Source organism: Neopsephotus bourkii, unplaced genomic scaffold (genome assembly GCF_033783945.1).
Source record: "Neopsephotus bourkii isolate Nb327-2 ecotype Australia unplaced genomic scaffold, CSIRO-AGI_Nbou_v1 NB_1655, whole genome shotgun sequence".
Taxonomy (NCBI): domain Eukaryota; kingdom Metazoa; phylum Chordata; class Aves; order Psittaciformes; family Psittacidae; genus Neopsephotus; species Neopsephotus bourkii.
In genome coordinates, this window is record NW_026902129.1 from 7,274,998 (window position 1) to 7,290,339 (window position 15,342).

Here is a 15,342-nt window from a genome sequence, read left to right on the forward strand (position 1 = left end):
ATGAGTGAACAAGATTATGAAGAAAGTGGGACAAATCCAAGTGAGTCTTTTTAAAACCCAATACCGTGGTTCTAATGACTCTTCTATTGAAATAGCAGGTTTATTATGGAGAGCAGCTATATTATGGAGAATTTATGGAGTTTATGTAGTGTGTTCTCATTAGAAGTAGGCTGTGCTTGATTATAATAGTAACCTAAGTAAAGAAAAACTAAAATGTAGTGATGCTGATAAGGTGATAGATGTAATACTAGAATCCTCCATTATGTAAACGGGTTTACAAGGAGCTTAAATATACCTCGTTCTGCTTTTCAAGATAACTTACATAAATTGTGCTAGCCATTGATAAAAATAATGCAAGGAATTGCTGGTGTAGTAAATGTTTAGGCATTTCTTTACTAAAAAAACAAAACCACAACTGAAACAAATAACTTGTGAGCTTGTAGTAGATTGGACTGTGTTAACCCCATCTGGTGCAAAAACTGGGAGGCGAGATGTGCTCAAACAAGGTTATCAAAGCCTTTTCATGATTGAATCAAAGCAACGTAGTGGCTCTTGAAGACTTGAGTTTGTCAGAGCTCTGAAGAATACTTCTATGGTTTTTGATTAGGAATGTTAAGAAACTGAATTTTGAAGGTTGTCTGAGTTGTAGTTGCCTGCCAATGCAAAATCTGGACATGCAGGTAAATATGTATGGTGGAGAATATAGAATTACTGGTTTTGCCACAGGTGGCTTTCTTGCAGGTGACCCTTCTGTCTATCAGTTCTAGTGACTTCTGAACTTTTATGTATTTTTACCCAGACAAGTTTACTTACATTGACAGAAAATGCTTGTTTGCCCTTGTGCAAACAGGATCTTACCTTTCTGTTCCCAGTTTGTAGTGGTTTGTTCTTAATGTGACTGAATACTAACTTAATGAAAATGTTACCATAGTTTTTGTTAAAACCCATTATTTTTCACCTGTATCTGGCTAACCAGAACCTACTTCAGGGTACGTGGATTGTGATGAAGAGTTGTCCTTTGGAAGCTACGGAAGTTTAGGACTTCTTTAGATGAGAGCATATAAAATTAGGCAATTCTAGTGGGAAGCAAAACTCTTTAGTTTTAGGTGTTTAGAGAACAGGGATGCCTTATAGCCAGGCTATCTTATTTGAGGCCCTGTGGTGCAAAAGTTTTAGGTCATTGTCACTTCTTTGAAAACAATGTGTATTGTTTTGCCATATAAAAATAATCTGCTTTCATTTTTCAGGTAGATGTTAAACTCTTATAGCATGACAAGAGACATAGATGCTTTTTTGGACAAAATGTGTTCGAATGCAGTGCCAAATAGGAGCTCTTCTTGAATGTGTACAATAATGACAAACATAGTGCGGGACAGTGAGGAAGCAGTGAATCTGGAAAGGATTTAGGGGTCAGACTGGAATAGAGTAGCATGATCTTGGTTTAATGCTCTGTAAACAGGGCTAACCTGATCCTTGGAGTAGAGAGGTGATGATTATACTTCTGTAAATAGCATGACTGAGACTGGTGTTAGAAGGTTGTATTTGATTTTTAAAGCTTGACGTTTTAACATTTTAATTTTGATAACTTAAAACTGGAGAGAATGTTTTCACAAAAACAAAGGTTAGGAAAATGTTTTATGAACCCAACTGGTTTAGTTTTTGCAAAGGAAGCTGGAGATGGTTTAGTGAGTATAGTTATCTTCACAGGCAGGAAACACCAAGTGTGAGTCCTTAAATCTGGTGGGTGTACTATGTTGTTATAGTTGAAGGTTTGAAAAGAGCCGAATTGAAACAGAAATAAGGAACAATTTGTTTCAGACTTTTCCAGTAATTAAAACCCCCTTAATCTTTATAGAGCTAAATTGGTAGCATTTTTTCTTATTCCAGTTCTGAAAGCATCAAGAAATACACTGGTCAAATATCACTGTGGTTTTCTTTTTAAAGTTATAGAGCATAATGCAGAAATGAAGTTCTGCAGCCTGTGGAAACACAGGAAATCAGATTAGGTGGTCTAATATTTTTGTCCTTAATCTCTTGAATGGGCATCCTAGTGCAAATTTAGGATTACTTAAACGATCATTTCCTCCTTCTACCCCAAGCCTTGCTCTGCCACTTTCCCTAAGGCAAGACACCTATTGTCATGCTCTACCTCTTTTGATGGGCAGGGGACAGGAAAGGGGGAAAACTACTGTAGTTCTATGATGTAGTAATCCTGGTATCAATGCTAAAGAAGTGTTTGTAGTAGTCCTGGTCTCAATGCTAAGGAAGCGGTTTTGCTTATTTCCTATGCTGATGGTGTCTTTAGTGACAGCACAAGCATTTGTGTAGTGAACGCAAACCGGTCTTTGTTAAGAGCAGCAAGAATAAAAACGAAAGCAAAACAACTCTCTCCCAGTTCAGCATTAGGCACACCCCACCGTTGCATTTGTGATAGTTCTGGTTTATCTCTCTGTGTGAGGAGCAATGTGGTACAGGGATGCAAATGGGTTGGTAATAACTCAGGATGATTACACTGCATTGTCATTTGGGGCAGGGGTGTATGGCAGTGCACGTTGTGGTCATCGGCATGAAACTCTGAGTATTACTTCCTAAACTTGAAATAGTGTCTCCTACCTTCTCTGCTTGCAGCTGTGTATCTCAGGTGGAAAAGGAAGTGTAATTTGTTGCATTTACTTTCTGTGTAAATACATCTATACCCATCACAGTGCTGGAGCGTCTGTAGAAATCCAGAGTGGGAATCTCTGCATGTTTCATCAGCACAGAAAATACCAGATGGGCTTCTAGGAAGGGTATATTAGTTTGGGCTTCAGTTTGTCACTGGTCCATAAGTAAGCAGAGAATGGATTTCACAAAATGAAGTACTGGCTCAGATGGATTAGTAATTTAGTCCAGATTTAAGATTTTTGCTTGTAAACCTTCATGACCCGAATTGCTTTCAGAAATTAAGCAATACTGAGCATAGATGCTGAGTGCTTTAACTGCAGCAGCTTTAACCGTGTTAAAAGACATATGCAGCTTAGAGGAACGTCTAAAACTACATTGTGATTGTTTTATTGTATGTTTAACTGACCTCCACACCTGAGAAGAGTTTGAGTTGACTCAGTTTTGAAGAAGCCTGAGGGCAAAAGTGATTTGCTTGTCAAGCATTGGAATTGGCCACCCAGGGAAGTGGTTAAATACCTCCAAGGATGAGTCACCATCCCTGCAGGTATTTAAAAGACCTGTAGATATGGGACTTAGTGACATGGGTTAGTGGTGGACTTGGCAGTGCTGTAGAATGGTTGGACTCCATGATCTTAAAGGTCTTTTCCAACCTAAATGATTATATGATTTGATGATCTTAAAGCTTCCTCACAGGACTCATAGGGTTAAAACATAAAGCTGTAAATGGCTTGAGACTTACTAGTGGAACAAAGTACTTGTTTTTATTTTCCATCTTACCTCAGTACAAGCAACTGAAATAGCTTTTCCTATTTGCTTCATTTCACTTGAAGCAAATAGGAGATTGTATTTACTGCATTTCTGAAAAGTGTAAGTCATGTCTCTTTTTAGTTCTGTTTTTTCTAATGATTCCCTTCCCTTGAAGAAGGGGTGAGACTGGGATAGTAGCTTATTTCATTAACCTCACCATAGTGTGTTGAGGTCCTAAAACTAGTTCTTTCTACTGGATGGTGTAATACATCTCAATTTGAGTTACGTGTTTGTAAGGCTCACTGTGTTTCTAAGCATATTAAATAAACTTCTTCCTAAAGGTGTTGGGTTTTGAATTTACAGTCAATATGATTTTGTTGACAGCAATGCTGAAGACTCAGAGGAGCTTGTTCAAAGGTCTTTATAGTTGTAGGATTAGTAAACAGACTGCAGATGAGAGTACTTGTCAGTACATTTTTGTGGTCACTTTTCCAGCATTGATTCTCTTTCAGAATAGAGCTAAAATAGATAATGCTGATTATGTCAAATACTATAAACATTCGGTAGCAAACGCTTACGAAATATGGAGGCAACTGTATTAAAGAAACAGGAGACTTCTGAGGAGTCTGGTAGTGACAGGCTCTTTTGAAGACTGGCGTTAAAAAGCTTCAACATAAGTAAACCATTGGTTGGAAACACTGAAAAAAGATATGAAGAAAAGGAAACTCAAGTTCTGTGTTTCTTTCATTTGAAGACTCTTAGGTGCATTTGACAAGACTTGTTTGTTAGAGATATTGTGCTCTGAGGTTTTCCTATTGAAGCAAAGCCAGGTAACTTCAGAATTACAAAGGAAGACTTCAATATTCTCCCACCTACAATTTAAAATACTTAATGTACAGTGCTAAGATGCTGATATTTACCTCCAGAACTGGTAAGACCAAGCTATATTCCTGAATCTCACAACTGTGAGTACTGATTCACATTATTCCTTTGGTTACCCTTTCGGTGTTTTGATTAGTGTACGAATACGCACTGAAGGAGTAACTCCAATGACATTACACTCTGCAGGAACACAAAACAGTACTTGAAATTCCCCACCTTGCTTTTTGAAGAGTAATCCTTTCTGAAGAGTTTGGAAGTACCCTGATAGGAGTACTAATGTTTAACTAGTAAGTACAGCTACCAGCTGTCAATAGGTGAGAAAGTCAATAGAAGCGTGGTCTTAGCAAGACAAGTATCAAGCGTCCCTGCTTGTATTTTAACTTAGGAATGTGCCTTTTAGTGAATGCTTTGTAAAAACTTGGAAAAAATAACATGGTTGTTTCAAGGAATGGAGCTAAAAGAAAAATGGGATTCCAGAAAACCTGGGAAGAAAGTGCACTGTCTTAACCAGGAGTTCTAGTACTTGTAAGCTTTAACAAGATGAGAGGAATCAGTATGTATTTGCGTGTGGACAGAGTTGCATTTTGTTATCTATAGAAAAGCTAACTGAACCTTTCTCTAAGTCCGATGAAGCTTATTTAAAGGATAAATGCCAGTTTCTCAGACAATTTTGTGCCACACCAGTATGTTCCATCCACTGTGAAACATCTGGAAGTGCTGGTCAATGAGGGAGATTCTTTTGTGTTTACAGTACTCCTTCTGCTGGCCTTGTATTAAGCATTGTGGGAGGAAGGGGACCTAGCCAGGCTGTAGGACTTGAAGCAGTGGGGACCAATAATAAACTGTAGAGAAACAGAAAATGAAAGCTGAAGGATATGGATAGAAGGAGATATACTGGGTAAGAACAGTATTTGTGGATGAATTCATCAACAGATCTTCTCAAGATTGTGGAATTGATTCTAGAGCCCTAATGGACGATAGCTATGTTTTGAGTGTCTCACGATAGCATGTGGCTTCTATGACATGATACCAATAAGTATAGTGATACTATGGAGAGTCTCTTGGACAAGAGACCACAGAGGGTGATAGGAAATCCATCAGTGATGTATTCACTTGCCTGCTTGAGGGACTGATAGCTATTTCTATATTAATTGCAACCAAGATAATACTTCGTGCTGAGTCTGATGTCGGTGTTTGCAAGAGTTTTGTTCTGGGATTTAATGTGGAGAGAAGTGTCCTGGAGAGGTGGAGTGAAGGACATGGAAAAGAATGCAACTTGTTTTCCAGCTGTCCTTTAATTCTGTAATGAAGAGACTGTCTCGGTGCTATTGCTGTAGCTTGTGAACGTAAGGGCAAAAGCGCAGGCGGGCAAAGTGGCATAAGCAAGGGCTTGAGACTGGAAATGCCAATGTTGTGACCGTATTGACAGGTAATAGCTTTTGTATTGCTTAGACTGGAAGGCAGTGAAAGTGATGCTGTGTTTTTTGAGAGTTGGTTCAGAGGTGAGGGGAGCTACAGTTTAATGAGATTGATATTTAGATAAAAAACAGAATAAATACAGCACATCATAGAAGAGTCCCCACAACCTTTACAGAAGAATTCCTTTTACATTGGTTTTTCATACGTTCCTGCCTCAACTACACGAGTGTTTTTGAGGGAGTCAGTAAAGTAATGAAAAGGTAGGTTGAGGGGTTTTTGTTGTTGTTGCCCTGAAGGTTTACATGAAGTTCTGTTATCAAGTGCTTTGGAGTGAACTAGAGATGCAAGCTAACATGAGGCAGGGGAGAGATCAGTATATGTATTAAAGTCCATGTGTTTGGGACACAGTGTTTGACAGCCACCTTCAGTGTTATCTTGAATCAACATCTTCTGACTATTCTTTCTATGGTATAGCTTGTCTTACAATTTTTGTTTCCTTTTGTTTCAAATTGTCACACTTTTCCACCAGGAGATGGGATTGCCAAGGAAAATAGTCCATTTATTAACAATGCAGAGGAGGACAGAGGAAACATGTATGAAGGAAAGAATATGGCTCTCTTTGAGGTAAGTTAAATACCCCCCAAATTAATTTCACCTTTGAGGCTCTGGTATTAAGATGTAAACAAGCAAACCCCCATTTTCTTTCTCTCTTGAAACGTGTTTGTGTGGGGTAAGATCAACTTTAATAACTCTTCAGTAGTTTGATACCTGCTCATATTCCATTCTAGTGGGTTCGAATGATGTAATGAAACAAAGTGTTAAGATTTTTTTTCCTTCCCTATATCTGTATATTCAAGAACAGTAAATTTTGATGCATACTGATGTGAAAATATGCAGTCAGCCTTCTTGCATTTAAACTTCTTGGGCTAGGATCTAGAAATTGCTGCTGGAGAAAGCTGGTATTGGCTTTAACAAAGCAGTATCCAGTTTTAAAAGGATTACCAAATATATTGTGTTGAACAGGGGAAATGCAGACATCTCTTAGAGTAACAAAACTATAAAAGAAATTGTGATAGGCCATGACTTAGTTATACTGTAGAGTTACATTGTAGAGCGTACCATAGCTATTTCTACTTCGTAATGTAAACATTTACTTTATAATGCAAGTTTAATACCCGTTTAATTCACTAAATGATTGCAATGTTTTACAGGGGAAAAAATAAGTGTATTGATATGGTACATTTCAGTGCCACTTTTACAATGAAATAGTGCCTGTAGTAAAGTTTAACCTAAGCTGTTCTGCTGTAGCAGTGTCAGCTGCTCTTGATTTGTGTGTGCTGTTAACAATAAACAAGGTCCTTCTAACACAGTTCTGATAGCCATCTTGCTATTGCATTCTACCCACTATTTTTTTCTCATCCTCTTATGCTCCTTTCAGATATCTTTGCACAGAGGATGTGATTTTTCAGTTCCATCCTGCATCACCCAAATAATGTATTTTTACTATATTTGCTAAGTTTTAGAGAAGATTGTGCTAAGGATCAAAGTAATGTTGGTCATTCATTGCCCCTTGGTTGTGTATGCAATTACATACTAATTTTTTTTGACAGAAACCATGGTAGTGGAGTTATGTCAGTGAATTTCTCTCCTTCAAGCTCTATTCCATAAATTAACATCCACATCTTGTTGAAATTGGTCATAGCTGCTTTTTGTCCCTAATCTCCTTTGAATATATGTTTGCATCAGTTATTTGAATAGCGATTGACATGTAGATTCTCAGCTGATGCTATACTGATGACTGTCCTTTACATATCTGGGATGTTATACCATACTGTCACAGTATTGCCTTGAAAGCCTTCTGCTGAACTCATTTTGGTAGTGTGTAGGTTTCACAGTGTTTCCTACAATCTTATGTTTTCAGCCGACTTGTGTTTGAATTTTTGTATGAGCTGTTGCAAAGAATTTTGGCTATTATAACCATGACTATCAACACCTCATGCCTCAGGCAGAGATGCTTTAGTTCTTGTCTTTCTGTTTGCAATTCTGAACTCATCTTCCTTCCAATATTTGATTTTGTGTACTTGATTGCAGTCTGTGGTTCTGCTTTTCTTGGAATCCTTTTGTTGTAAATGCTTCTTCTGGATTTTAATATTTCTTTTAGCATGTGTGTGGGTTTCTTGTAGCAGATATTTGGCTAAAGAAAGACAGTATGACTAGTATTTCATATGTTCAGTGGCCTAGGCTATGCATCTATGCCTGTATTTTTCAATAGAAGAATATTTTGGAAGTAGTATGCATGGTTTAAGATAAAATACAACAAAAGCCTGCAACAGTAGGCTTGAGAATGGTCATTCGGTATCTTGGTGCTTGAGAGAATCATTTGAGGCCACTCTAGATACAAGGAAGATGCTGGAAAAACATCCTTATGACTCTACCCTGCCAGTATAATCCCCTAAAAACTGCACAGTGATAGGAATAGATGTTTATAATTAACTATGGCCCTTCTGTAGATTTGCCTTTATATTCCAGCTGTACAAGCTGCATATTATAGAGTAAAAAGGTGAAGTAAGTATTGTATGATGGCCACATAGTGTTACAACTTCTAGGGAGATTCAGAACTCTCTTTGGTTGGGAACTGACTGGTATTTTGTCATGCTAACTTTTGGGTTTGGGTGCATCTTGGCTGATCTGTTGAGTGTGTGTTTGATGTAGTATCAAAAATCATGACTTTTTAATGACTATTTAATACATGCAGTATTCTTCAAATCCCAACAGGAAGAAATGGATAGTAATCCCATGGTGTCATCTCTTCTTAATAAACTAGCAAACTACACTAATTTAACTCAAGGTGTGGTGGAACATGAAGCAGATGAAGACAGCAAGCGAAAGGAAGTCAAGGTATTTAAATTTCTAATATGTTGTGCAGATGAAGCTAGCCACAGAAAGAAGCATTTTTTTAACCTAAAAAGAAAATAATGCTCCTGAAAAAAGGAGCAAGATTTGTAATATTGTGTTTAAAATGGAAGCATTTGCTTCAATTTGGTTTTTAGCTTTCAGGACTTGTGTTAATTCAGTGTTCCTGTTAGCATGGTTTAGCAAGACCTTGCTGCAAAAGCTCTAGATAAAATGTGTGTAAAGCTAGGACTTGGAACATGCAATGCACCCAGTTTCCTCTTCCTTTCTTTTCTTCTTCCTTCTGTCCTTGTATGAGCATCAGTACCTTTTGTCTGCCTCTAGTGAGCATACAGTATGTTGTGTGGTTTTTTAGAGCTGGTTTATTACTACAGTGTAGTTGGCTGGGTTTTTACCTGAAGTTGAAATTTAAGGAAAACTTGAGATGAAACAGGTCACTCTTTTAAATCCAGAAGTGTATTTGTTCCTGTTAACATGGTAGCCATTTTTCCAAGTAGCTCTCTTGTTTCTATGTATTGGTTGGCATAAGTATTTTTAAAACTTAATGGATATGTTCCAAGAAAACATTTGGTTGTATGATATTTATGATATGATATTTATCATGGGGGTGGGGAGGGGGGACATGAGCACACAGCAGAAGAGACAGATACAAAAAGGTGCTGGAAAGTAAGGTTAGAACTGGAGCTCATTTGCCTGGAAGAGAGAGTTATGGTATGGTACCTGAATGTTTGCAGTACACTGTTTGCATTAGGATTTGACTCATAGGAATTTGATACCAGGGCAATGGGAAAGGGTGAGGAATAAAGTCCGGGTGTTTTAGCTTTTTGCTTCTCCTGTTTGTTTGTGTGTGGAGTTTCTTTCTGTTTGTCTCACTGTGCTTGTTCTGTAGTATTTGTTCTCATCTGAAGATACAGAGAAAACTAACACTGGTCTACTCGCACTTTCCTTGGTGTGATCCCTGTCCTCTGTCCAGCTGTTGTGCAGAGGTTTTTATTAGTGCAGTAGTGTTAGTTCCTCTGGAACTGCCAGGCCGAATGAACACTTGGTCTCCTTTGAGCCCCACCTGGTGGCCTGAAAACACGGTTTCTATGGATGTATCTCTTTTCAGTTTTGATTTAAGAAGGGCTTGTGTGTCTGGAAACCTACTGTGTATAACTGTTGCTCCTAAGTTGAGTATTTTAGGACCTGATTTCTGTGGAAGGCTGGAACTTGAATGGTGAAGCCTGAACGCTTTTGGTTGTGTCTTTGCCCATGGTGACCACCAGCAAATAAAAAGTAGAAATATATTATGTTATGGCAGGTCTGTCTTTAAAAATGACAAGCACTGATTGTTGAATATCATTTTGTGGCTCGGTTGCAGGGCAGTCAGGGCAACTGGTGATTCACTTTTTGCAGACTGTCTTTGGTCTGCAGTAAACTTCTCTTCAATGGTAGTCTATAACTGGTGTTTCAGAAGAAAGCTTTGAAATCAACAGATGTAGAAGCATCCTACCCCATCAAGATTTCATCCTAATTCCTGTGGAACAAGAGGGTTTGCTATCACAAGTAGTTTTCTGTCTTTTCAGAAACCTTTCTGCATAAATAGCCTGTGGATATTTGCAAAGCTGAAGACTCTTGAGGCTACCATTCAATTTCACTTGGCATTTGTTCATGGAGCACACGATTAAGTGTTTGCAGAAGAAAGTGCTTGTGGACTTAAATTGTTTAGTGCAGAAGAATTCATGTTCTGACTTCATTTCCAGGTTCCACGTATGGGCACTTTTATTGGTGTGTACCTGCCCTGCTTGCAGAACATCTTGGGAGTCATCCTTTTCCTACGTTTAACCTGGATTGTGGGAACAGCTGGAGTTCTTGAGTCTTTCATCATTGTGTTCATGTGTTGTGCTTGTGTGAGTTAACCTGTTCTTTTACTATTACCAAAATCGTCTGTTACAGATCTTCTGTTACAAGAATCCATCTCTGCTTTCTAATATATATTAGTAGCAGAGAAGGATTTCTTCATGATGAGTAAGTATCAGTGCAATCGAGAGACATGGGAGATACATATATATATGTGTGTGTATATATATACACACATACATATGCACTGTCAGTTGTCATTCTAGCCTATATGGAGTTTCTTTTGAGTCGGTCACAGTAGTCTTTTATTTGAAGTGTATTATATGGATTTCATTAAATCAGCTTTAGCAGGTAGTTAATGATTTACACTGAGATCTGAACTGTTCTGCTTTTCACAACTCCAGAACAAACCTTAATAGAAACTACAAATCAATCCACAGCATTAAGTCCATAAATTAATATTTTAAAGTTAGACCACTGTTAGATGATTTGTCATAACAATGGCACTTGGTCAGTTTGTCATTACTACTTAATTGGAATAATGAACATGTTATTTAAAATATATTCAGTGATTTGTATTCTTCCAGTTCTTTGTAAAGATTGTTTCAACCATCTAAATTAACTGCATTTTCTACTGAAAAATTGAGTACTTCATTTACAGGGATAACCCTAACCAGAGACATGATACCTTTTGGTTGCTGTAACGTCTCTATATAAAAATCCTGGTTTCATTTGATCACTTTGTCTTGCTCCATCATTCAAAAAAACTCTGTATTTTAAATATTCTCTATTTCATCTTTCTACAGACTATGCTAACTGCAATTTCAATGAGTGCAATAGCAACAAATGGTGTAGTTCCAGGTAATGAAGAATTTTATCTTAAATGGTGAATGGTCAAATGATGGAAGTTTTAAAGATGGGATAAGAAATTACTGTAGTCTGAGGTATCAGAAGTAATGCTTCTTTGTCAAGTGCATGTGTTCTTTCAAGTGGTATTTATAAATGCAGTCTTCTAGATGTATCTTCTAGGAATTATGAACTGTAGTACTTTTTCATCATCAAGCATTTGATTCTGTTTGAATGAGAGATAAGATGATGTAGCTTGAACTAATGGAGGCTCGTCTTCATGCAAAGTAGATTCACAAATTTGGCTGCATTCTTTGTCTGTTTGGAGTTTTTGTTTGGTGTCCCCCCATATTTCCCTAGACTCCATTTCTAAACGTTGAACTTGGTTATGTTGTTTTTGGCAAGCATAACAGCCAGTCTGTTGCCAGAAATATTTACTATATAAGTTAGAACATGAGGTTATGCTCATCTCTTTAAATTTTCAGGATAAATAAACTTCTTCCTCTTCAATTATGAAGCCGTATTTTTAGATGCAAACTGAGCCTTTAAAGCTCTTATCCTTTTCAGTTTCTCAACACACTAATTGATAATACTGAGGTTCAGTCATTGTTAGGAATTCTGAACAGTTTACCTAATGAAGTTAAAGTAATTCCTTACTTGCAGAGCTTCTCCAGCTTAGTAATGGGTTCCAGAAGTGATGCATAAGTTGTTAGGTAAAAGTAAACTCTTACAACTTGTGCAGGGTGTGGAATAATTGCATTTCATGGATATAGTAGCATGTATGAAATACAATAGAAAATTTTGTTTCAAATGGTTTGTAATGAAATCTAGTTATTTAGTTAGCTGGATACTGATTAGAATGTTCTGTTCTTCTTCCCCACCCAGATCTTTAAGGTTCAATGTAAAGGTTTTGCTTAACACAAAAAAGCCCAGATAGGAACCTAGGATTCAAAGAGACCTTCTGAGCAGTGGGATCTTGCCATTATATACAACAGCATTATACTTAGTAAAAGGATTGGTGATGCATCATACATTTTGATGTTTCTTATTTGTTCATATTGAAATGCAGTTTCAGTCTCTACCCTTTGATTGGAAGAGTATTTCTTATTTGCAGACTGATTTTATGCAAGGCTGGTGTATGGTCATTTAAAATAAAGCACTTCCTTTCTCTGTCTCCTCTTTCTTCCTTAGTAGTTGTGAGTGGGACAAATACAGTGAATTTAAGAGAAGATGGAGAGGGAACCAGAGAGAAGCATGTCTTGAGGGGGCTGGGGGGAGGTCTGGATAAAGAGGTAGAGGTGGAAACTTAGAGCCCTATTGAAAGGGAAATGGGGGGATAAGTTTATGATTTTAAAAAAGGTGGTTCTTGTATATGGGAAATAGACTGAGAAGAATTGAAAAATTCAGGGCAAAGTGAATGGTACATAAGTAGACAAGAAAAAGCCATCCCTACCTAACACATTTAAATGGTACTGCAGAAATGCGTGTAGTGAAAGTGGTGCTAGTTTCATATACAGAAAGGAAAAAGAATGCATATTAGTGAGAAAAAACTCTGTTTTGTCCCTATCATTAAAAATCATACTTCATGGTTACTTTTTGACTGCAAACAGCTTGAGGTTAGAAACTAAAAATGGATTCACATCTATTTACACATCTATTTATACCTGCAGATCCTTTTCTTAAAGAATGGTTTTGATTGTTTAGCCTGTGTTTTGTCCTTTTGGTGTTTCTGTTCCCCAGAAGATGCACATGGAGATACTCACTTTGAGATGTACGTTGTAACTGCTTAGTTGGCATAGGCACCAAGTACCGTTTTAGCATGAACGTTTCAATGGCGATGAATGTAGGAGTTACCTTGATGATGTAGATTGAACGATTCACATTTTTTGTTCTCTGCTGTTGCCCTGTATCTGAAGGGCTGGAGTCTCTCTTTGATTTTGGTTTTGTTAAATTCACAGCTGGAGGCTCTTACTACATGATTTCAAGATCTTTAGGGCCAGAGTTTGGTGGAGCCGTGGGACTTTGTTTCTACTTGGGTACAACTTTTGCAGGAGCGATGTACATTCTTGGTACCATTGAAATTTTATTGGTAAGTACTATTTTTTCTTAAGATTAAATGGATTTGGGCTATTTTGGGAGATAGCTGAGGAATGCAGTTGGCCTAAAATGCATTCTAGTTTGGTGATTTTTACTGTTTTGATACTATATTTCCAGTATGTCTATTTATTCTTATTCTGTTTTTAGAATACTTGTTTCAATTGATGGAGTTATTAACTAGCAAATGCTTCAAATGAATCTAAGGATAGATCTAAGTGTTTGAGCTAGTTTATGGTTGTTTCTTTTCTTTTAAACTGCCACACGTAATTTCTTCCCCTCTCCCCTTTTACATCTACGCTTCCAGAATGCCCCTGTCATCTGGTTTGACTGGTCTGTGAAGGAATAAACCTGGTACTGTAACAGAAGTTCAGCTTTTGAAGTTCAAGTAAAGGAATTCGTAATAAAATGTTTATTACATGTATAATAGCTTGCCCTATCTCTTGCAGACCTACATTTCTCCAAGTGCTGCTATATTTAAAGCAGAAGAGGTTGGTGAAGAAACAGAGGCTATGCTGAACAACATGAGAGTTTATGGAACATGCATTATCATTCTGATGGCCATAGTAGTTTTTGTGGGAGTGAAGTATGTGAACAAACTTGCACTGGTCTTCCTTGCCTGTGTGATTCTTTCCATTATTGCCATATACGCTGGAGTTATTAAGACTGCTTTTGACCCTCCTGACTTCCCGTAAGTTTGCTAGCTTTAAGTAGTGTGGGTTATTTACAAAAAAGTAATAAAAAAGAATGTTGGGAGGGCAAAGCTGCTGTAACCATTTAATCTTTTAAGCTAAACTTCAAAGTAAATGTCCACTGGCCTCAGAAGTAGGTTTTACGTGTTTTAGTCAATGACGTGCTCATTTGTCATTGTGAGTTACCTATCTGTATCTTTCATTGATCATAAAACATGATACTCTGGAAAATGTTCCATCCGTACCTGAAGAACAAGAAGGTGTTTTTTTGCTGACAGTAAAATAGGTGCTTTATCTAACGCATTAATCTAAAACTATTATAGAATAAAGTAAAATCTTCAAGAAAACATTGTAGATGTGAACCATGGTTATGAAAGAAACAGACTTTCAGACTTGGCTTGCCATGAGGAGGTGTTTGAAACTTCAATTTCTCCTTGAAACGGGGACAGTCTGGTGTTCCATTCACTTGCATTTGTGAAGGCTTCGTACCCTTTTGGTTAACAAAATTGACTTTTACTTTTTTCAGTGGCATATTGGTTCTCAGCACCTTTAGCTCGTGCCATTCTTTGCTTACTAAGAATTCTTTCTTTTGTCCAGTTGTTAGTATGCAAGTTGTATCTTTAGTTCATCTTTGGGTTGATTGTATTTTCCAGAGAAGTAATCAGGAGGCAGGATATCTATTAATACCTTAAAGTAGAAATGTTGGGTTGGGGTTTTTAAAGAGCATAGGATAGTTTTATATGCAGAGGCTATTTACTGTTTTAGTAGATGTAGTATAGGCCATAAAATAGGTACTATAAAAGGTTTCTAAAGAAGTCTAATGGACAGAAAGCGGTTCAATGCACAACACTCTACTGAAGGATCACTGGTTTTACCTTTTTGTCTAGTATCTGTCTCCTCGGGAACCGGACCTTGTCAAAACGCAGCTTTGATGTCTGTGCCAAATTTACTGAAAGCAATAATGAAACAAGGACTACAACTTTGTGGAGCCTGTTCTGTGATAGCTCTTCGCTTAATGCTACATGTGATGACTACTTTAATCTCAATAATGTAACAGAAATTCAAGGGATTCCAGGAATAATGAGTGGAGTTCTCATTGGTAAGTTGGAAAACACATTTAACAGTTTTAGGGTATTATTCACATGGCACGTAGCTGTCCAGTAATGTGGTGGTCTAGCCTGTCAGTACTAGTTCAGCTCTAATCTGTTTGTGTGAAAGATTTCTACCTGGAGCATGCTTCCTCCTA

At 37.5% G+C, this 15,342-nt stretch overlaps 1 protein-coding gene across 1 annotated transcript in view; it reads left to right on the forward strand.

Moving 5' to 3' along the window:
* LOC133223874 (solute carrier family 12 member 7-like) overlaps positions 1-15,342 on the forward strand; it is a 56,376-nt gene that overhangs the window by 9,578 nt on the left and 31,456 nt on the right. Inside the window, exons 2-8 of the mRNA XM_061374979.1 lie at positions 6,242-6,336; positions 8,488-8,610; positions 10,368-10,514; positions 11,271-11,325; positions 13,269-13,399; positions 13,854-14,095; positions 14,984-15,195. Coding sequence (XP_061230963.1) covers positions 6,242-6,336; positions 8,488-8,610; positions 10,368-10,514; positions 11,271-11,325; positions 13,269-13,399; positions 13,854-14,095; positions 14,984-15,195 — 1,005 coding nt within the window. The remainder of the gene's footprint in view (positions 1-6,241; positions 6,337-8,487; positions 8,611-10,367; positions 10,515-11,270; positions 11,326-13,268; positions 13,400-13,853; positions 14,096-14,983; positions 15,196-15,342) is intronic.